This window comes from Mustelus asterias, chromosome 23 (genome assembly GCF_964213995.1).
Source record: "Mustelus asterias chromosome 23, sMusAst1.hap1.1, whole genome shotgun sequence".
NCBI lineage: Eukaryota > Metazoa > Chordata > Chondrichthyes > Carcharhiniformes > Triakidae > Mustelus > Mustelus asterias.
The window spans coordinates 57,864,331-57,888,073 of record NC_135823.1 but is presented as its reverse complement, the minus strand read 5'-3'; the positions used below and the strand labels follow the sequence as shown (position 1 = coordinate 57,888,073).

General features: G+C 44.5%; 1 protein-coding gene across 1 annotated transcript in view; it reads right to left on the bottom strand.

The window, feature by feature from the left end:
• The window catches only part of parn (poly(A)-specific ribonuclease (deadenylation nuclease)), a 126,552-nt gene extending 103,746 nt beyond the window's left edge, over positions 1–22,806 (bottom strand). The window contains exons 1-5 of the mRNA XM_078240727.1: positions 22,728–22,806; positions 16,744–16,821; positions 13,555–13,634; positions 11,773–11,840; positions 1,106–1,187 (exon numbers count right to left, since the gene is read on the bottom strand). Coding sequence (XP_078096853.1) covers positions 1,106–1,187; positions 11,773–11,840; positions 13,555–13,634; positions 16,744–16,821; positions 22,728–22,746 — 327 coding nt within the window. The 5' untranslated portion in view covers positions 22,747–22,806. The remainder of the gene's footprint in view (positions 1–1,105; positions 1,188–11,772; positions 11,841–13,554; positions 13,635–16,743; positions 16,822–22,727) is intronic.
• Between the last annotated feature and the right edge of the window lie 937 nt (positions 22,807–23,743).

Sequence of the window (23,743 nt, the reverse complement as noted above, 5' to 3'; positions counted from 1 at the left end):
CACACAGATGCAACAAATACTGAGCTTATCTGCTATTACTTGCTCCTAGGAATGAATTTTTTAAAACTGAAGGATAAAATTATCCCCGTGACCAATGCCGCCTTCAAGAGAGAGGAGAAACTTGGCCAGAAGCAAAAAACGTTTTTTGGTTTAAAAGTTATAAAAATGTTAAGAACATGGAAATTTTCTTTCATTTTCAGAAAAGTCTACACCTGAACGGTGAACATAGTGGCGCCTGACTCACTGAGGTTTAGTTTCCAGTGTTGTTTTAGTTCTTTTGCTCGTGAATATTGGGTCACAAATTAAACTACCTATTCTGGGTCCAATACCGATATATTTGCTCATCCTTTAAGTTAAACCAAATCATATGTAAATCCAGACTGCAGAGTTCCAGTTGCATTGCTATTTCTTACTTGCTAGTTTGTTCTATTTGTCAAAATAAGAGTGACTACCCTTCAAAATAATTCAATTGTATGAAAGACTTCCAGAGCATTCAGAGATGTAATGAACACATTGCATTTTTTTCCTGCTTGCAAGCTTCACCTGATTTGACGTATGAAGGACTGGCCTGTTGATTCTCTGGTGGATAAATCAGATCACCAAGATCTCAGTATGCACAGCCTTAAATATGCAAGTTAACAGATCAGGAAATTCTGCTGTGATCCACAATGCTCCACTGCCAAAAGAACCATAGAATTCCTGAAGGAGGCCATTTGGCCCATCGAGTCTACACCAAATCTCCAACAGAACATCTTACCCAGGTCCAACGCCTTATCCCTGTAACTCACTAATTCCCCTATCCTACACCAAGGGGCAATTTAGCTTGGCCAATCCACCTAACCCACACATCTCTGGACTGTGGGAGGAAACCGGAGCACTCGGAGGAAACCCACGCAGACACAGGGAGAATGTGCAGACCTACACACAGTCACCCAAGGCTAGAATTGAACCTGGGTCCCTGGTGCTGTGAGGTAGCAGTGCTAATCACTGTGCCACTGTACTGTTTTCAATGTGCACCCAAATACCTATACAGTACTCCCGTCAGCAGAATATCCATCTTCAGCTAACAGCATGAGCACTTCACCAAATAGGTTTTGCTTCTTACCTGGCAAACAAATTTAACATCAGGTGAATTTCTGGAAAGTGGCTTTGGAAACACATAGAAGTTAAAGGTCTTCATTATGTGCCTGGCGAGCAAAAAGGAATTACAAGTTAAAACTTAAGTTTTAAAACTTTTTAACCAATGTCACCTGAAGTGGGGAAATTAAAGAAATGGTTACCTGGCACACAAAATGGTTGCCTGGGAAGAGACATTAAACAGGCACTGGCTTTTAGCACAGACAGTCATTTAAAGTTAAAACATGCAGGAACCGAAATGCTGCAGGAAGCTAGTCAGAGCTTGAGGCACTTTAAGATAAGGGCAGACCCAGAACAATAAAGACTGATAATAAGATCAGCCCTAGATGGGAACATAAATACATAAATGCAACAAAACCAATCACTGAATGTATAGATCGAAACCAGTCATTGATAGAGGAAATGTATCCATCCTATGAACAATGCTATGTTAACTGCCCATGTCGGTACCTGTTTGCTTGTAACGATGTGTTAACTATCGATCACCATAATCTGCCTACTCAACTTATAACAATGTGTTAAATGGCTAATGTCCGAACTACCTATTGTCTGAAAAGGTATAAAAATGATCAACTGCTATGGTGTAATTGAGAAGATAGCTGCCAAGTACTGCGGAGTACCAGTGCTTTCTCCCCGAAGCTTCGTGTCTGAAATAAAACTGTATTGTTGAACCTCCAGTCTGACTCCGGTGGTAAATTTCCCACAGCAATTGGCGTAGTCGGCAAGGATCTTATTGCTGGTAAGTTTCGATCGATTGGCCACGATCAGAAAGCCAGGGTAGAGATCACTGAATCTGCGGGAGTCAGACAAGATCAAGAATACAGTTTGAAAGGGGTTAAACTTAAGGGGTATTTATAGTGATAAGTATTGATTGTATATGGTCTAGTGATAAGTACTAACTGCTGATAGTGATAAGTAACTGTTACTTGTGCTGACCGACTGGAGGACAAGGTAGTGCCTGTCTCAAACGCGCAGCCTTAGACCGGTTGTTAAGAGGGGAAATCCCCCACGTGAAGGTCAGGAACCTGAAGTGGGAGTAGAGGCACCAAGGGCACTTAGGATTGTGAAGCACAAGTGGCAGAGGTCAGTTAACATCAAACTCTGTAGTGGCGAACAAACGCAGAGTTGCCATCTGATTGCATGAAAGTTTGTATTGTTGGGTACTGGGCTGTCAATGTTGTAAAAGCGGTGCGGAAAAGGAGCTGATCAACTCTGACCTAGAGCCGGACTCCGGTGGAGAAGCACATTGCCGAGGTGGTAATGGTGGAAGCCATGAGTATAAATTGAGACGGTAGTGAAACACGGTGCTAGAGTAGTAATAGTGGCAGGGGGTAGCGAAGTCCCTACGGTAGAAAGCACACTTTACTAGGGAGTAATCGTGGCCATACGGAGCCTAAAACACGTTGCCAAGGCGGCAATAGTGACCGGGGTTAGTGAAGTCTGCAGAATGGCAAGATAAAGAAGTTAAGAGGGTATCTGCAGGATCTCTTATTGAAGTGTACATGACAGACAGGCAAGCGTTAATAAAGAGGATGCAAAGGGATGGCTGGGATACTTCTCAGACCTTAGAGCAGCAGCAGAGAAAGTGGATAGATGGAGAAGAGAGAAACAAGACAAAGAAGATAGGGGTATTATTAGTACATCAGTTAGCTGGACTAATTGAGCAAGTAGTCGCCTCTGCTAAAAAGTGGAGTGAAGATAAAGAAAAGATTAGAGAGTTAGAATCCAGAGTAAGGGAACTGGAAAAACGAAACCAAGTGTTAGAAGAGAATCAATGGATAGGGGAAACTGTTCCTCTCCCTCCTTATCAGTCCACACGACAGGGACCAACCGCTCCTCCAGGAGGAGTGGGAAGCGCTAGAACACAACTTAGTGCCAGTAACCTGAGGGGGAACAGATGCGCAGCCAAAGGCAAATTATCAACCATTCAACCCAGGTGAGAGGCAGCAGATAATGGCATCCCTGGGTAAATTACAACCTAGAAGCACAAACACTAAATTCTGGGAAGAATTGGATACAATCTGGGTAGGATACCAATTACACCTGAGAGACCTACACCAGCTGGTCAGGGCAGCCTGTCCAGCGAATAAGTAGAGGCAAGTAGCAGGTCCTTAACATCAGAAATAGATGCCCAACAGGCACCCTTCACCCAGTTTAAGACAGAAATTCAGAGTTTTAGGGAATGCTCCTACTAACTGGAGCAGAATTACCACAACCAAACAGCTAAAAGGAGAAGGAGCTTCTGAATATGGGGAACGGTTGTTCCAAGTATATCAAGAGTGCTCAGGGCAAGGAAACCCAGGTCGTGAGGATCGAGCGTTCATCCAGGCTTTTAAGGATGGACTCTCTAGTGCTCACCAAACCATCCTAAAAATGGGAGTGATTATGTCCCAAGATTACGATGAGATGGTAGAGTGGGCTCGTGGCGTACCGGGAGGCGGAGAAGAGAAATCCCAGACAAGAACAAGGCTAGAAAGAGTAGCCGCTTACAGTAATGGGAACGGAACTAAGTCCAAACTGACTTGCCACAATTGTGGCCGGCAAGGGCACTTTGCGAGGGATTGCGGGGCCCCAAGGAAACAGATTTGGGAGCAGTGGGAAACATTGCAGCCACTGTAATAAACATGGACACACAGAAGTAGTGTGTTAGGATAAACATGGGAGACCCCCGACCCGTTCCATGACCACAGCAGAACCGGAGGAGCCAAGGAACCTCTGAGGTCAGCAAGATTGACGGTCTGCAGCCCCCATTCATAAGGGTAAGAAGGAGGGAAGGATTTATGTGTCTGCACTAGTCGGGGGCAGGCAATGAGAGATGCTGGTGGACACAGGAGCATCCATATCTGTCACCGACCTACCCTTACCCACTACGAGTAAAATGATTTACCTAACCGGGATAGGAGGGAACAAAACACCCGCCTACCTGAGCGAGACCACGTTAGTAGAAATAAATAATCTGTATATACCAATGAGGTTTTGTGTGTGTAAAAATAACGAGGGTACAATAATGGGAAATGACTTAATGAAAGAATATGAGATTTTGATAGACTGTGGAAAGGGAGAATTAATCTGGTCAAGACAGGACGGTCGGAAAACTAGAATAGGGAAACTTACAAGTCACCTCAAAACTATTAAGGTGGCCACAGTCACCACCAGAAATTGGGAATTAGAAACCGGAGGATTCGGAGCCATCTGTGCTTCCGTCCCCGAAATATGGGCTAAAACAAAGTTAGATACTGGTCTAATTAAAACGGACCCAATAAAAGGTACCTGGACCAGGGCATAAGGCCCACCGGCAATACCCAATAAAACCAGAGGCAGAGAAAGCTGTAGTGGAGACAGTTAAAGGGTTAGTGGAAAGGGGTATTCTGAAAGAAACCACAAGCACCACTAACTCCCCAACTTGGCCAGTGAGCAAACCTGACGGAAGCTATAGGCTCACGATAGATTACACCAGATTCAATAAAGTCACGTCCAAGTTGCATCCCATCGTAGCAAGCCCCTCGACAATCCTGAATGGACTGTCACAGGAGCACAAAATGTTCACAGTATTGGATATAGCCAACGGATTCTGGTCCCACCCTTGGATCCCGAATCCCAAGACAAATTCGCCTTTACAGTGGGAGACAAACAGTACACTTGGACTCGCCTACCACAGGGATTCCACAACAGCCCCGCTATCTTCCATCGAGTAATGAGTGACATCTTGAACAGGGTAGAACTGCCAGAGGGTAGCACTATCCTACAATATGTAGATGATATCTTAATAGCTTCGGAGTCCAAGTCAGGACATCAAGAAGCACTATATCTAGTACTAAACGAACTAAAAACCGCAGCGTTAAAGGCGAGTCCCAAAAAGGCACAAAATCGGGAAAACTAAGGTCAGTCTCAAACATGAGAAGGGCTAAGTAGGAAGCTGTCCTCCTACCTCCAAGCAAGTCTGTAATAATAATAATAATAAGGGACACAGGGAATAACCCAGCAGAAGGGATTTTAGACACAGGAGAGTCACACAATTGTGGGGATATAGATATGGACGTAGAAAAGGGTAGGATAAAGGATATACCTTTGACAACAGCTGAGGAGGACCCTTTTTGTAGATGGTTCACACAAATATAGAACATTACAGCGCAGTACAGGCCCTTCGGCCCTCGATGTTGCACCGACCTGTGAATCCAATCTAAAGCCCATCTAACCTACACTATTCCAATATCATCCATATGTTTATCCAATTACCATTTAAATGCCCTTAATGTTGGCGAGTCCACTACTGCTGCAGGCAGGGCATTCCACGCCCTTACTACTCTCTGATAAAGAACCTACTTCTGACATCTGTCCTATATCTATCACCCCTCAATTTAAAGCTATGTCCCCTCGTGCTAGCCATCACCATCCGAGGAAAAAGACTCTCACTATCCACCCTATCTAATCCTCTGATCATCTTGTATGCCTCTATTAAGTCACCTCTTAACCTTCTTCTCTCGAACGAAAACAACCTCAAGTCCCTCAGCCTTTCCTCATAAGACCTTCCCACCATACCAGGCAACATCCTGGTAAATCTCCTCTGCACCCTTTCCAATGCTTCCACATCCTTCCTATAATGTGGCGACCAGAACTGCACGCAATACTCCAAGTGCGGTCGCACCAGAGTTTTGAGCTGCAACATGAACTCATGGCTCCGAAACTCAATCCCTCTACCAATAAAAGCTAAAACTCCGTACGCCTTCTTAACAACCCTTTCAACCCAAGTGCCAACTTTCAGGGATCTATGCACATGGACACCGAGATCTCTCTGCTCATCCACACTACCAAGTATCTTACCATTAGCCCAGCACTCCGTAATCCTGTTACTCCTTCCAAAGTGAATCACCTCACACTGTTCTGCATTAAACTCCATTTGTTACCTCTCAGCCCAGCTCTGCAGCTTATCTATGTCCCTCTGTAACCTGCAACAACCTTCCGCACTATCTACAACTCCACCGACTTCAGTGTCATCTGCAAATTTACTAACCCATCCTTCTACGCCTTCATCCAGGTATTTATAAAAATGACAAACAGCAGTGGCCCCAAAACAGATCCTTGCGGTACACCACTAGTAACTGAACTCCAGGATGAACATTTCCCATCAACCACCACCCTCTGTCTTCTTACAGCTAGCCAATTCCTGATCCAAACCGCTAAATCACCCTCAATCCCATGCCTCCGTATTTTCTGCAATAGCTTACCGTGGGGAACCTTATCAAATGCTTTGCTGAAATCCATATACACCACATCAACTGCTTTACCCTTATCCACCTCTTTGGTCACCTTCTCAAAGAACTCAATAAGGTTTGTGAGGCACGACCTACCCTTCACAAAACCGTGTTGACTATCCCTAATCAAATTATTCCTTTCTAGGTGATTATAAATCCTATCTCTTATAATCCTTTCCAAAACTTTGCCCACAACAGAAGTAAGGCTCACTGGTCTATAATTACCAGGGTTGTCTCTACTCCCCTTCTTGAACAAGGGGACAACATTTGCTATCCTCCAGTCTTCTGGCACTATTCCTGTAGACAATGACGACATAAAGATCAAAGCCAAAGGCTCTGCAATCTCCTCCCTAGCCTCCCAGAGAATCCTAGGATAAATCCCATCCGGCCCAGGGGACTTATCTATTTTCACACTTTCCAGAATTGCTAACACCTCCTCCTTATTCACCTCAATCCCGTCTAGTCCACTAGCCTGTATCTTAGTATTCTCCTCAACAACATTGTCTTTTTCCTGCGTGAATACTGACGAAAAATATTCATTTAGTGCCTCTCCTATCTCTTCAGACTCCACGCACAACTTCCCACTCCTGTCCTTGACTGGCCCTAATCTTACCCTAGTCATTCTTTTATTCCTGACATACCTATGGAAAGCTTTAGGACTTTCCTTGATCCTACCTGCCAAAGACTTCTCATGTCCCCTCCTGGCTCTTAACTCTCTCTTTAGGTCCTTCCTGGCTAACTTGTAACTCTCAAGCACCCTAACTGAGCCTTCACGTCTCATCTTTACATAAGTTTCCTTCTTCCTCTTCCCAAGAGATTCAACTTCTTTTGTGAACCACGGTTCCCTCGCTCGACCACTTCCTCCCTGTCTGATAGATACATACTTATCAAGGACACGCAGTAGCTGTTTCTTGAACAAACTCCACATTTTAATTGTGCCCATCCCCTGCAGTTTCCTTCCCCAACCTATGCATCCTAAATCTAGCCTAATCGCATCATAATTTCCTTTCCCCCAGCTATAACTCTTGTCCTTCGGTATATACCTATCCCTTTCCATCGCTAAAGTAAACGTAACCGAATTGTGGTCTCTATCACCAAAGTGCTCACCTACCTCCAAATCTAACACCTGGTCTGGTTCATTACCCAGTAGCAAATCCAATGTGGCCTCGCCTCTTGTTGGCCTATCTACATACTGTGTCAGGAAACCCTCCTGCACACATTGGATAAAAACTGACCCCACTAAAGTCCTCGAACTATAGCTTTTCCAGTCAATATTTGTAAAGGTGAAGTCCCCCATAACAACTACCCTGTTACTTTCGCTCCTATCCAGAATCATCTTTGCAATCTTTTCCTCTACATCTCTGGAACTTTTCGGAGGCCTATAAAAAACTCCCAACAGGGTGACCTCTCCTTTCCTGTTTCTAACCTCAGCCCATACTACCTCAATAGACGAGTCCTCATCAAACGTCCTTTCTGCCACCGTAATACTGTCCTTGACTAACAATGCCACACCTCCACCTCTTTTACCACCTTCCCTGCTCTTACTGAAACATCTAAACCCCAGAACCTACAACAACCATTCCTGTCCCTGCTCTATCCATGTCTCCGAGATGGCCACAACATCGAAGTCCCAGGTACCAACCCATGCTGCAAGTTCACCCACCTTATTCCGGATGCTCCTGGCGTTGAAGTATAGACACTTCAAACCACCTTCCTGCCTGCCAGTACACTCCTGCGAACTTGAAACCTTATTCATGACCTCACTACTCTCAACCTCCTGTACACTGGAGCTACAATTTAGGTTCCCATCCCCCTGCTGAATTAGTTTAAACCCTCCCGAAGAGCATTAGCAAATTTCCCCCCAGGATATTGGTACCCCTCTGGTTCAGGTGTAAAACATAGAAACATAGAAAAACTACAGCACAATACACGCCCTCAGCCCACAAAGTTGTGCCGAACATGTCCCTACCTTAGCGATTACTAGGCTTACCTATAACCCTCTATCTTACTAAGTTCCATGTACTTATCTAAAAGTCTCTTAAAAGACCCTGTCGAATCCGCCTCCACCACCGTTGCTGGCAGCCCATTCCACGCACCCACCACCCTGAGTGAAAAACTTACCCCTGACATCTCCTCTGTACCTACTCCCCAGCACCTTAAACCTGTGTCCTCTTGTGGCAACCATTTCAGCCCTAGGAAAAAGCTTCTGACTGTCCACTCGATCAATACCTCTCAACATCTTATACATCTCTATCAGGTCACCCCTCATCCTTCGTCTCTCCAAGGAGAAAAGGCCGAGCTCACTCAACCTATCCTCATAAGGCATGCTCCTCAACCCAGGCAACATCCTTGTAAATCTCCTCTGCACCCTTTCTATGGCTTCCACATCCTTCCTGTAATGAGGTGACCAGAACTGAGCATAGTACTCCAAGTGTGGTCTGACCAGAGTCCTATATAGCTGCAACATTATCTCACGACTCCTAAACTCAATTCCTCAATTGATGAAGGTCATGTGGAAGGATCACCCTGGACAGGGTGGGCAGTAGTAAATGACAAATTAGAGACAGCAAGGTCAGGAAGGATTGACGGAGGTCTATTTGCGCAAGTGGCAGAACTAGTGGCACTCACACAGGCACTAGAGTATTCTGAAGGCAAAGCTGTAAACATCTATACAGATACAGTCGATACGCATTCGGAGTCATACATGACTATATGACAGCATGGGGTAGAAGAGGATTCATAACCACGGGAGGAACTCCTATCAAACACCAACAAAGAATTGAGGCATTGTTGAAAGCTAGCGAGAAACCTCGAGAAGCCACAGTAATCAAAATTAACGCGCACCAGAAAGAACCAGGAAGAGATAACCCGGACTGGTTAAATTTCAACGGGAACCAAGCTGCAGATAGAGCAGCACAGTTAGCCTTCGGACAGGAGACAATTGGCGAGCTGCCAATAGCAACAACAGAACTGACAGAGGAGACGAAATAGATATTCGGGACTTACATGAGGATACCTCGAAAGAGGAAAAGGAGAAGTGGGAAGCACAGGGAGCGATCAAAGGGACCGATAACGTTTGGAGACGGGAAGATAAGGTAATAGCCCCAGAGTGCGTACAAAACACCCTATTGGAACTACACCATGGACTCTCACATGCGGGTAGAAAGGCCATGATAACTAGTATAGGAAAGGAATGGTGGTGGAAAGGAATGGGAAGGGACATAGCCCGACATTGTCACCGATGCGTGACATGCGCGCAATACAACCCCGGTCGACGCATAAAAGTTAAGATGGGACACCAGCTCCGACCAAAGCGACCCTGGGAACATCTGCAAATAGATTTCACAGGGCCACTACCACAATCCCACGGCAAAACCTATTGTCTGGTTATTATAGACCAGTTCACCAGGTGGGTAGAAGCGTTCCCTACTACAAATTGTACTGCAACCACGGTGGCTAGGACATTGGCAGAAGAGGTAATCCCTAGATGGGGAGTACCCCTACAAATCGATTCGGACCAAGGGACGCACTTCACTGGAAAGGTGGTAAAAACAGTGTGCCAATTGATGAGGATAAAACAAAAATTCCACATCCCTTACCACCCACAGAGTTCTGGAATGGTGGAACGTATGAATAGAACACTTAAGAATGCACTGGCTAAAGCCATACAAACATTGGGAAAAATGTGGACAGAGGTATTGCCCACTATACTAATGAGGCTAAGAGCTACCACAAACTGGACAACCGGATTAACCCCTTATGAACTGATGACAGGACGGGCGATGCAATTACCAGAAAGCATCATAACAGGTGGGACTGATGTAGGTCCACTAAAAGATAAAAATCAGGAGATATGTTTCGGAACTAAGCGCCCAACTAAAAGGGATGTGCAAATTGGTAAAAGACAATCAAAAAAAAAGATGCACAGAGAGAGCTTGCAATGCTCCCTGACGTCCCAACAGCGGGACGTCGCGTCCTAGTAAAAACATTACCTGACAAACAAGGGTTTGCACCAAAATGGAATGGGCCATATGAAGTTATAATTAGTGGAGACACCTGTGCCTGTATAGACATAAGAGGGAAAGGTATATGGAAACATTGGACCCAGCTGAAATTACACAAAGAAATGAATGAATGAATGAATGAATTGACCCTATTGCTTTCCCCAACACAGGCAAAGACAAGGTTCTGTACAATAATTTTTTTTTAAATTCATGGGATGTGAGCATTGTTGGTTAGGACAACATTTATTGCCCATCCCCGAGGGCATTGAAGAGTCAACCACATTGCTATGGCTCACGAGTCAGACCAGGTAAGGACGACAGATTTCCTTCCCTCAAGGACATTAGTGAATCAGATGGGTTTTTCCGACAATTAACAATGGTTGCATGGTCATCAATAGATTCTTAATTCCAGATTTTTTTCATTGAATTATTCTACCGCAGTGGGATTCAAACCCAGAACATTACCCCAGGTCTCTGGATTACTAGTCTAGTGACAATACCACTACACCACTGCCACCCCAATTGAAACGTAGTCTCCTTACTTTTGCATTTTGACCCTCGAGATAAGGGTGAAGATTACATTAGTGCTCTTAATTACATTTTGTACTAGTGTACTATAGTAGAGTAGTGGTTATGTTACTGGACTAGTAATCCAGAGTCCTGGATTAAAGATCCAGTGTTCAAATCTCATCATGGCAGTTGAGAGGGAAGTAAGGTTACATATTTATGATCTTTTCATTTCAGATTTACTTCAAGAACACCAAGTATTGATGACCAGGAAACTTCAGATTATTGTAAACACCCATCTGGCTCACTCATATTTTAGGGAAGGATATCTGCCATCCTTATTTGACCTGGCCTATATATGACTCCCAAGTGTTTTCTGGTTTGTTAGCTCGTTTGCTGATCGCAGTTGCTTAACCACACAATCAATGCTTTTGCCTTGCAGGTATTAGTTTAGTAAATGTCAAGTTCAGAGGGAATGGATCTCATTCATCTGCTGCTCCCTTTGTGGTAAAACAGCTCAACCACTGGTTTGAGACAACATTCACTAGAGGAGCTACCCTTGGCTAGTTACCTGGAGGACACCAGACACCTATAAAAATGTTGAACAAAGAAAATTACAGCACAGGAACAGGCCTTTCAGCCCTCCAAGCCTGCACTGACCATGCTGCCCGACCGAACTAAAACGCCCTGCCCCTCCAGGGACCATATCCCTCGATTCCCATTCTATTCATGTATTTGTCCAAACATAGAAAAGTCATCCAGACGCCCCTTAAAAGCCAATGCTGTACTTCAGTATCAGTCAGCAACTGCTGGGAGAATGGGTGAAACTTATGTTCGTTAAAATTGAAGAGAATTGTTAAAAATAAATCCACCTGTTCTCTGCCGCGTCATATTTAAATGTGCAAAGTCCAAACTGAAACAGCAGGAAGTCCATGGAATGCTGCAAGGAAACAAAGAAGTAAAATTTAATTCTTAAACAGATAGGCAGCCCGAATCCAGGTCTCAGCAAATTCATGATTTGTAATTCAATGATGCCAGTGATGGTCACACTAATAGGAATCATACTGCCAGTTTCACTCAGACAAGTGGGAAATGGAAGTGTTACACCGATGCAGTGGGGTGGATGGTTTTGAAGTAAACTCTGAACTAAAATTGTCACAACATTGAGAATGAGGTCCACTTTACATCTAGACATGCTAGAACTAATCTAGGAATGATGATACTGGGTTACAAAAGTATGCAAAGTTAGAAAACTGGGGAAAAGTACAACCAAAAATTATCCTCAAGTTTTGCACTAATACCCAAGTATTTATTTCCTGTCCGAAATGCCATATTTTGTGGCCTGTGAAGATCACATCAGAAAACAGGGTGTGTAAATTTTAGAGTGCCATTATGTCAGCCAGTGAAAAGCAGCACTTGCTTCTCACCCATACGTGTATCAACTACCTCATCATATGCACAGTTAACTCACTACCAGCAATTCTTCACAACGGAAATTTGATTGCTAGAAGCTGTATTGTGCATTGTCATGGGGCCAGTTTCAGAAGACTAAATGAAAAGGTTGGGCATTGGGTTTGCATGTACTGTATATAGTAAGGGCACGTTCTCTGCTCACGTTCACTTGCATTGTAATTCAAGTCTCCAATCTCAGTAATGCAACGCATATGCAAAAAAATAATGCACTCGAGTCAACATTTTCAAAAAATTGTACAGTGGTGAACACAAGTGCATTTACTGCCTTGCAGAAAACGTCCACAGATTACAAGGTCATAAAGACAGTTAGAAATAAAATATCAGAACATTGGATCCTCTGGACAAAATGCAAGTTAACAATTTATCTCCAATTTAAGGGGAAAAAGAGTGTATTTCACAAGTTTTAAGAGAACACACAAATTGGTAATAGACGATCAGTTTAAGGTTTATCATTGTCACAAGTAGGCTTACATTAACATTGCAACAAAGTTACTGTGAAAATCCCCTAGTCACCACACTCCGGCGCTGTTCGGGTACACTGAGGGAGAATTTTAGCATGGCCAACGCACCTAGCCAGCACATCTTATGGACTGTGGGAGAAAACCGGAGGAAACCCATGCAGACACGGGGAGAACGTGCAGACTCCACAGACAGTGGCCCAAGCCGGGAATAGAACCCGGGTCCCTGGCGCTGTGAGGCAGCAGTGCTAACCACTGTGCCACCCCAGGGATGTGAAATTCCCAATGCCTTGTAACTGTTGTCCAACCCGAGTCACAGAAACACGCTAGAATGTGATTATTATTGGGATAAAGAGTGGTATGATTGTTATTTAACTTCTCATAACACTCCTCATCTTCAACATTATTCTTTCCTTTCTCCCAACACCCCCTCCCCACCTATCCAAACAAAATGGAAAAACTCTCCCTCTTCCTTAGGACATTACCATCCTGTACTTGGAAAGCTCCATGGATTCTATTGATGTGACTCTTTAAAGAGAAGCTTGGCATCACATCATCCTCCCCTTCTTCACCCAAGCTCATTCCTTCTCCAAGCAAATTTCATTCAGATGCTGACTTATGAACCAACAAAACCAGTCCTCCCTGTTCTGCAATCTGCAGATTTTAATAGCTTTCAATATGCACAGTTACAATGAATGGAAAAACAAACATGGTCTAGTTTACCTTTTTCAGCTTTTGATATCTTTCTTCTGGTGTGTCCAAGCCATTTGTCAATGTGGTCACTGAAGGTCCATCACTTATTCCTGAAGCAAAACACAAGAGGGTACGGTGCAATTTTTAAGTAACTATGGTAACAACCAACTTCGCAAATGTTGAAATTTCTCTTTCCATTCACTTCAAGTTCGAAACAGCAATGAGGCGCTGAACTACACATGCTTAGCTGCAATGATGATTTGCACAAAAACCAAGATAAGCCTACAAGGATCCAGCAGTGTCCACTGAGTTTAATCCACTGCACAGAGCGAGAGCAAGCACGGGCAACACGATGGCACAGTGGTCAGCACTGCTGCGTCAGTGCCAGGGACCTGGGTTTGATTCCTGCCTTGGGTGACTGTGTGTAGAGTTTACACGTTCTCCCCATATCTGTGCGGGTTTCCTGGGCAAGATGCTCTGTCAGAGAATTGGATTTGATGGACTGAATGGCCTCCTTCCTCACTGTAGGAATTCTGTGGAGTGAGCGCCCCTGCAATATTCAGACTATTATAGTTCTCATTACGCACTGCAGGAAGTGTGAATTCCAAGAACCTGGGTTGAAGAACCTATGTGACATCTCATTTGAGTTTGCAGATGTGGTGCCAATCAAGCTGGCTGCTGTGTCTTGGATGGTGTCGACTGAGTGTTGTTGGAGCTGCACCCATGCAGGCAAGTGGGAAGTATTCCATCACACTCCTGACTTGTGCCTTGTAGATGGTGGACAGGCTTTGGGGAGTCAGGAGGGGAGTTATTCGCCGCAGTATTTCTCGCAATGATCCCGGCAATGGAAAGTGGAGAGATTCCTCGGTAATTTCCACAGTCCGCTTTGTCTCCATTCTTGAAGATGATGGTGATCCCAGAAGTCAGCAGGATTGTTTTCCTGTGGTCGAGATTTTCAGAACAGCTGATAGGTGATCTTTTGGGCGGCATGGTGGCACAGTGATTAGCACTGCTGTCTCATAGCGTCAGGGACCTGGATTCGATTCCTGGCTTGGGTCACTGTTTGTGTGGAGTTTGCACATTCTTCCTGTGCCTGTGTGGGTTTCCTCTGGGTGCTCCAGTTTCCTCCCAAAGTCCAAAGATATGCATGTTAGGTGAACTGGCCGTGCTAAAATTCTCCCTCAGTGTATCCAAACAGGCGCCGGAGTGTGGCAACTAGGGGAATTCCACAGTAACTTCATTGCAGTGTGAATGTAAGCCTCCTTGTGACTAATAAATAAACTTAACTCCTCCAAATTTGAAAATCTCCGCTGGAATCCCGTCGACTCCTGTACTTTTTCCATTCTTCACGCAGTTAATGGCAGCTTCGACTTCATCCATGCTTGGTGGGAGTCCAAGATCATATTTGATGGGGAATTTCCTTAAGCACGCGTATTATGGTTTAGGAATTCTTTTAAGTGTTCTCTCCATCAAAGGCTGGTGTTTTCTCTGTCTCTCAAGAGGATTCCGTCATTACTCCACGCCAGTTTGAGGCCGAGGATGTTGGGTCCATATATTGCCTTGATGGCACTGAAACAGCCGTGAGCGTCCTGCTTGTCAGCATGGAGTTTCAGGTTCTTAGCTTCCTCAGTCCACCATTTGTCCTTGATTTACCTAGTTCTTCTTTGTACCTTTGCTGATTGGAAAGCTCTCCCTTCTCTTTGCCTTGCTGGTTGTCGTTTTGCTTGGCACAGAGCTTTTCACTTCTTGTTGATAAGGTCTTGGATGGTGCATTCATTCTAATCAAACCAGTCTTGGTGTGTCCTGGTTTTTATAACCATTGGTTCAACTCTTTCCAGTTTTTGTCCACTCCATTAGGATGAACACTTGACATTTTGAAGAAGACATTGTTGAAAGTTCACTAGCATGCTTGGCTCTTGAAGCCATTCATTGATTTTTCCCCTCCAGCAGTCATTAGCACTGGTCATTGCTTCGGTGATCAGGGAATCCTTTTGGTCTTGGGATCAGCCAATGACAAAGTTCATCTTGTGCCAGTGCTTCGACCGTGGATGTCTCCAGGAAGTCTTGAATTTGTCTTTTGGAACAGTGTGTTAGTGATGACAAGCCGGTGTTCTGTGCATTTGGTGAGCAGGAGAACCCTGTTGGAATTGCAATTCCCAACTCCTTCCTTTCCGATGGTTTTTTTTTTGCAGAGTTGGGAATCCTTTCAAACCCTGGTGTTGAAGTCCCCAAGGAGGATGATCATACCTTCCTTCGGAATGTTAGAGAGTATGGTCTCCTGGGTGGAGTAGAAGCCTTCCTTGGACTCATCATTGACATCAAGAGTTGGGGCATAGGCACACATGACCATTGCCTGCTGGTTCTTGGCAAGTTGTAGATGGAGGGTTAGGAGGCAACAGGAAGCTCAGAGTCGGTTGACAAGTTGATTTTGGATGGTGAATCTAATTCCAAGCGCCCTGGGCTGGTTCTCAGGTTTTCTCCTCCAGAGGAACGTGTAACCACTGCCATCTTCTCTCAGCTGCCCTTCGCCTGCTCTTTGGGTCTCTTGCAGGTCAGCAACGTCAGTGTTGAAGTACTCAAGTTCATGGGCAACAAGGGTGGTTGTCCGTTTTACTCATCATACATAAGGGTTCGTACATTCCAGGTTCCAAAATTGATTTTCTGACCACAGGTAGATGAGCCTGTTGGATGCAGTTTTCCAGCCAGGTTGCAGACAGAACAGACTACTTTTAGGACACTTTTTCTAGCCTTTCCCCATGTGGTGAAAGCATGTGGTTAGTGCTGTAACTAACCACTGCTATAACTTACAATAGAATTCTTGGCAAATCACATATCTTGCAGTACAATTCCGGCTACAATCAGCATTCCCTACAGGCTTTTATTAACTTCCTCCCAAGTATATATAGGCTAAAGGAAAGGACTATTATGTCAATGGGCCACTAACCTTGGTCAAATAGTAGTCACTTCTGCTTCACATGCAGCTGAAGAGACGTTAAAACTTGAAGTTACTGATAAAGAACATCTGACTGGATCTATAGACAGCTTTCTCCAATAAATATAGGGACATAGAAAAATAATTCTCTCAGGTTATATGTTACTGCAGCATGCAAATGTTGTTTAAAGATCCGATTAGATGATTCTCTCTCAAAGGGATATCTTTCCCAAAAAAAGATAAATTTAAGGAGCTTTACACATTACTATTAGAGGTTCTATTAATACCTGAAAACTCTCCATCAATTGCAAGAAAATCGGCTTCTTCAATAGCTTCATATATTAGATTTAGACGCTCTTTAAAATCTGTTGAAAAACCGTAATCACATAGTAATTATAGCACAGATACAGTCACTCAGTCCAATTCCATTCCAGTGTTCATGTACGAGATCAAGCTCCTCCCATTCCTTTCCACCGAACCCCATCAATAAATCCTTCTATTGCTTCCTGTTTATCTAGCTTAAATACAGCTATGGTGATTGCCTCAGCTATTCCATGTGGTAGTTGCTTCTTTTTGCTAACCATATTCTGGATAAAAGCTTCTCTTGAATTTATTTTATTTTCTCATATTTATGGCTCCCAGTTCATAGAAAGTTTACAGCACAAAAGAGACCCATTGTGTCTGCACCAGCTGAAAGAAATGAGCCACCCAGTCTAAACCCACTTTCCAGCATTTGGTCCATGGCCCTGCAGGTTATCATGGTGTGGAGATGCCGGCATTGGACTGGGGTAAACACAGTAAGAGTTTCAACAACACCAGGTTAAAGTCCAACAGGTGTATTTGGTAGCAAATGCCATTAGCTTTCAGAGTGCTGCTCCTTCGTCAGATGGAGTGAAAATCTGATTTCCACTCCATCTGACGAAGGAGCAGTGCTCCGAAAGCTAATGGCATTTGCTACCAAATAAACCTGCAGGTTATGGCAGGGGTGCGGCACGGTGGCATAGTGGTTAGCACTGCTGCCTCACAGTGCCAGGGACCCAGGTTTGATTCCTGGCTTGGGTCACAATCTGTGCGGAGTCTGCACGTTCTCCCAATGTCTGCATGGGTTTCCTCTGGGTGCCCTGGTTTCCTCCCACAATCCAAAAAACAAGCTGGTTAGGTGCATTGGCCGTGCTAAATTCTCCCTCAGTGTACCCGAACAGGTGCCGGTGTGGGGCAGCTAGGGCATTTTCACAGTAACTTCACTGCAGTGTTTATGTAAGCCTACTTGTGACACTAATAAATAAACTTTAAACTTAGACCCTTTTAAATGAGTTGAGGGTCTTTGCCTCTACTACCTATTCATGCTGAGAGTTGCAGGCTCCCAAAACCCTCAGGGTGAAAAACATTTTCCTCATTGCTCTTCTAATCTTTCCTGGAGCTGCAATTTTCCTGTCCTACAAACAAGATTGGATATCTCCTCTGTACCCTCTCTAATGTAGTTACAACCTTTCAGTAATGAGGTGACCAGAACTGCACACAAGACAAGTTGTGGCGTAACTACTGTTTTATAAAGCTCCAGCATAACCTCCTTGCTCTTGTATTTTGTGCCTTGGTTAATAAATTAAAGGATTCTTTGTGCCTTCTTAACCAGCTTTTCCACTTTCTCCTATTACCTTCAGGAACGTGTGGACATGCACTCACTTCCTCCACACCTCTCCATATTCTCCCATTTGTGCATTTCTTTGCCTATTTTGACCTCCCCTAACGTATCACCTCACCTGAGTTGATCTCTGTTGGCCACTCCATGGATATCTTCCTATAATCTACAGCAATCCTCTTAGTTATCAACCACACAGCCAATTTATGTGTCGTTGGTAAACTTCTTCACTGTTCTCCCTAGTTTATGTCCAAATAATTAATTTGTACAGCAAAAAAAAAAACAGGGGGCCAGTACTGAACCCTGCAGAACTCCACTGGAAAGTCTTCCAGTTACAAAAATATCAATCGACAATTAGCAAATTTTGTATCAAACTTGCTACATCCCCCTGGGTCCTTTGGGCTTTAAAGTCTGCGATGTGGTTCTGGTCTCACTGGTAAGCGGAAACATCTTCCCCATCAAACATTTTCATAATTTTAAAGCCCTCTATCAGGTCACCCTCAACCTTCCCTTTTCTAAATGCATTATTCTTGTAACAATTATCACAGAATAGTAGCTCAGAAGACAATTTAACTCCCCTTCTCGGTTCTGTACCCGCATTCTTACAATGCTTTCACCTTCAAGCATCCAGCCAATTCCATTTTGGAGGCTGCTATTGAATTTGATTGAAGTAGTATACCATAACATATTTCAAAACTAAAGTGGCTTTCAATTGTGCTATGCTCATCTTTTCAGCTGATAAATGGCATAATACCCTTTAAAAAGGTAATTAACAAATCATAAATTCTTCCGATTACCAACCCTGCATAATTTCCCTAAAGTCATCAGTAACCGTACTTGGCATTAATGTTATCACCCCTGTGCTCACTGACCTATGCTGGTTCCCAGTCAAGCAATATGTTGATTTTTAAATCCTCACCTTTGTTTTCTCATCCCTCCAAAGAATCATAGAATCCCTACAGTGCAGAAGGAAGCCATTCGACCTATCGAGTCTGCACTGACCACAATCCCACCTAGGCCCTATTCCCATATATTTACTCGGCTAATCCCCCTGTCACTAAGGGGCAATTTACCACGGCCGATCAATCTAACCCGTACATCTTTGGACTGTGGGAGGAAACCGGAGCATCCGGAGGAAACCCACGCAGACACGGGGAGAATGTGCAGACTCTGCACAGACACTGACCCAAGGCCGGAATTGAACCCGGGTCCCTGGCGCTGTGAGGCAGCAGTGCAGAGTCATATTGACTCAAGAAACATTAATTCTGTTTCTCTCTCCACAGATGTTTTTCTAGTGTTTTTCTGTTTTTATTTCAGATGCCCCTCCTTATCTCCATAATCTCCTCCAATTCTACAACTCAGACATCTGCATTCATCTAATTCTGGCCTCTGCATATTTCCAATGATAATTCCTCCATCATTGGTAACTCTGCTTTCAGTTGCCTGAGCCCCAAGCTCCGGAATTCACACCTTACACCTCTCCAACTCACTATCCTCCTTTAAGACATTCCTTAAACCTACCTATTTGACCAAGCTTTTGATCATCTGACCTAATATCATCTATGTGGCTCGGGATCATACTGTTTTACCTACCACACTCCTGTAAAGCGGCTTCAGATGTTTCATTGTGTTAAAGGCACTATGTGACTTGTTGCTGTATATTAATGGGCATTATAAATCTTAGCAGCACAATAAGAATCAGGTGGATTGCTAGCTCAACCTCTGTGTTACAGGGTACCACAAGACCCTGATAAATGTTCAATACTGTTAACAGCATATGAGGGGCAGCACCGTGGCACTAGTGGTTAGCACTGCTGCCTCACTCTTCCAGGGACCCAGGTTCAATTCCAGCCTCGGGTCACCTCCCCGTGTTTGCGTAGGTTTCCTCCAGGTGCTCTGGTTTCCCAGTCCAAAGATGTGCGGGTTAGGTTGATTGGCTATGCTAAATTGACCCTGTCAGAGGGATTAGCAGGGAAATAGAGGGTTACAGGAATAAGGCCTAAGTGGGATGTGGCCGGTACAGACTCGATAGGCCAAACTGCCTCCTTCTGTACTGTAGGGATTCTATGATTTGCCCACTGATGTTCTTGCAAGCTACTTCCCATATTTACACAATATTTCAAGTAAAGTAGACTGAAGGACATCAAACCAATTTGATCCAAGACAGGCAGGAATTTGACCTTGATCTTAAGCTTGATTTGATCTTAATATCTCAGGGAAAATAGATGACATCCTGCTCCAATTTACCTGATCAGTAGCTTATTTCTACTGAAGTATTATTCTTGGAGAAGACAATCTAGGCATCTTATAAGCGGACAGCCACAGCACAACAGGTAGCACTTGCACCTGTGTCAGACGTTGTGTGTTCATCCCACTCCAGACACGAGTACAAAAAGCTAGACTGACACTCGCAATTGAGGGAGCATGGCACTGTCAGGGTGCCACCCTTTGGGTGAGATGTTAAGAGGGCAAACAGTGCCTCAGGTTAGGTGGCTGCGAAGGATCCCAGGACATTATGTCAAGAGCAGGGCAGTGCTTCCCAGCATCCAGCCAATATTTGACCCTTAGCAATAATTTAAAAAGATAGATTTTCTGGTCACAAATTGATGTTTGTAGAATGTCATGTACAAACTGGCTGTCAAGTTTTTTACATTTCAGAACTATGTAATTGATCATAAAATACTATGGGACACCCCAAGATCGTTCAAGGCAGTATATAGATACAAGCCTTTGTTTTATATTGTATTCCATTCATTATCTTGGATTATCGCTGTTTCTTCCTTCTTTACTTAACCCGTTCATGTATTAAAAGAGATCAAGTTTGAGCATTAAACTTTTCATAACACAGAAAAAGATTGAACAGAGGAGGATTACATAGTCCATAGCAGTGGAATGAGAGTCAGAAAAGTTGCTATCAAGAAAGATAGCACTGCAGTACTTTTGACCCAGATCCCATATTTTCAAAAACCAACCAGTAATTAATTAATAAGCAGTGCACAGGACATGGACTTCACTGGCAAGGCCAGCACTCTTGAAATGAATGGCCTTGCTAGGCCACTGCAGAAGACAGTTAAGATTCAACCACATTGGTGTGGGTCTGGAGTCACGTATAGGCCAGGCAAGGATGACAGATTGCCTTCCTTGAATGACACCAGTGAACCAGATGGGTTTTTACAAATCAGTTCCTGGTCACCATTACTGAGACTAGATTTCAACGCATTTATTTCCAGATTTAAAAGTTGAATTCAAATTCCACCAGCTGCTATGGTAGAATTCAAATAGTAAGAAGTTTAACAACACCAGGTTAAAGTCCAACAGGTTTATTTGGTAGCAAAAGCCACTCTTGAAATGAATGGCCTGTTGGACTTTAACCTGTTGGACTTTAACCTGGTGTTGTTAAACTTCTTACTGTGCTTACCCCAGTCCAACGCCGGCATCTCCACATCAGAATTCAAATACACATCTCCAGGGCATTAGCCAGGGCCTCTGGATTACTAGTTCAGTGACATTACCACTAACCACCATTTCCCCATATACACACACATTTCAATAAAAGTTAACATTGCCAATCATCAAGAAAGCTCAAGACCCTGGGAAAGTTGTCAGGTTAATCACAATTCATAATTATCTACAATAAAACAACAATCACACTTCAAAAAGTACTTAAGGTTGTGAAAGGAACTGTATAAATGCGAATCTCTCTTTTACAATAGGCGACATGAAGCTTCAAACCTGGATCAGTAAAGTCATTTTAAAGGGACATAAAGCCAGAAGGAACAGCTTTATGGCCACTTGGGCAAAAGCAAAGGTTTACAAAGATAAGAACAGCAAATGCTGGAGAAACCCAGTGGGTCTGGCAGCATCTGTGGAGAGAGAAGCAAAGTTAACATTCCGAGTTCAATATGACCCTTCCAGAGAGAAGGGCAGCACGGTGGCTATCATTGATGCCACACAATGCCAGGGACCCAGGTCCGATTCCCAGCTTGGGTCACCATCTAGGCAAAGTTTGCACATTCTCCCCGTGTCTGTGTGGGTTTTCACCTGATGCTCCAGTTGCCTGCCACAACCCAAAAGGCGTGCTAGTTAGGGTGCATCAGCTATGCTAAATTCTCCCTCAGAGTTATCCGAACAGGCGCTGGAGTGTGGCAACTGGGGGATTTTCCCAGTAACTTCATTGCAGTGTTAATGCAAGCCTTACTCGTGCCACCAACACTCGCCAGACCTACTGAGTTCTCCTAGTACCTTCACGGTGGCTGCCCGGGGAGGACGGAGGCCTTTAATTGAGGGAAATGCGCACTTTGCAATGTGTTATTTAAATGGTGAATCCACTAAGGGGGGGGGGGGGGGGGAAAGAGAGCAGCCAGTTCTCACAAGCAGAGACCAGGTTATCTCTTCCCCTCCCTCACCCAATTGCACCGAGCCCTGCCAATGGGTCCCGCACCGCAACCCCAAGCCACACTGTCCCTGGCTGGATTCACCTCAACACAGTTCGGCCTGGGCCCCAAAGTGAAGCGTCGGCTCCAAAACGGCCCCATTGCCCGGGGCTGCAATCCACCCGTGCCTCGCCTCAGTTGAGCCGGGGGCTTCCTTCCTCCCTCCTCAGCAAGCTTCCCCCCCTCTCCTCGGACTTACTGTGCCTGGTGATCTCCATTGCTGCCCAAACAAATCCCCCACCACACAACACAGGAAATAGCACCGCCACCTTCAACCTTTGCCCTTTAACCCTCGCCGGCTGCAACCACTTCCGGCGAACACCACGTGGTCCCTGTCACCCAGGCCTCTGGAGTCTGACTGACTCAGTCAGCAGCAGGGTTCCCCAGCAATTGTTCAGCAAGGTTCAAGCCCAGGCATCACATACATCAAAGAGGGAACATTATTTATTTTTTGTAATCTTTCTTCCTTTTAGGGTTTAGGTCTCTCTATCAGTTCATAGAAATCATAGAAACCCTACAGTGCAGAAAGAGGCCATTCGGCCCATCGAGTCTGCACCGACCGCAATCCCACCCAGGCCCTACCCTCTTATCCCTACATATTTTACTCGCTAATCCCTCTAACCTACGCTTTCAGGACACTAAGGGGCAATTTTAGCATAGCCAATCAACCTAACCCGCACATCTTTGGACTGTGGGAGGAAACCGGAGCACCCGGAGGAAACCCACGCAGACACGAGGAGAATGTGCAAACTCCACACAGACAGTGACCCAAGCCGGGAATCGAACCCAGGTCCCTGGAGCTGTGAAGCAGCAGTGCTAACCACTGTGCTACCGTGCCGTTGTGCCATTCCAAATTGTTATTACTTTTGTCTATTGTTGTTGGGGATGCCTAAAAAGTTTTAAACTGTATTTATGTTTGATTTATTATTGTCACATGTATTAGTATAATACAGTGAAAAGTATTGTTTCTTGTGCACTGTACAGACAAACTGTACAGATAAAGTGTCGTAAGAAGTCTCACAACACCAGGTTAAAAGTCCAACAGGTTTATTTGGCACTAGCTTTCGGAGTCTCAGGCTCCTTCATCAGGTGATCCGAAAGCTAGTGCCAAATAAACCTGTTGGACTTTTACCTGGTGTTGTGAGACTTCTTACTGTGCTTACCCCAGTCCAACGCCAGCATCTCCACATCAGGCAAAGTGTACCGTACATAGAG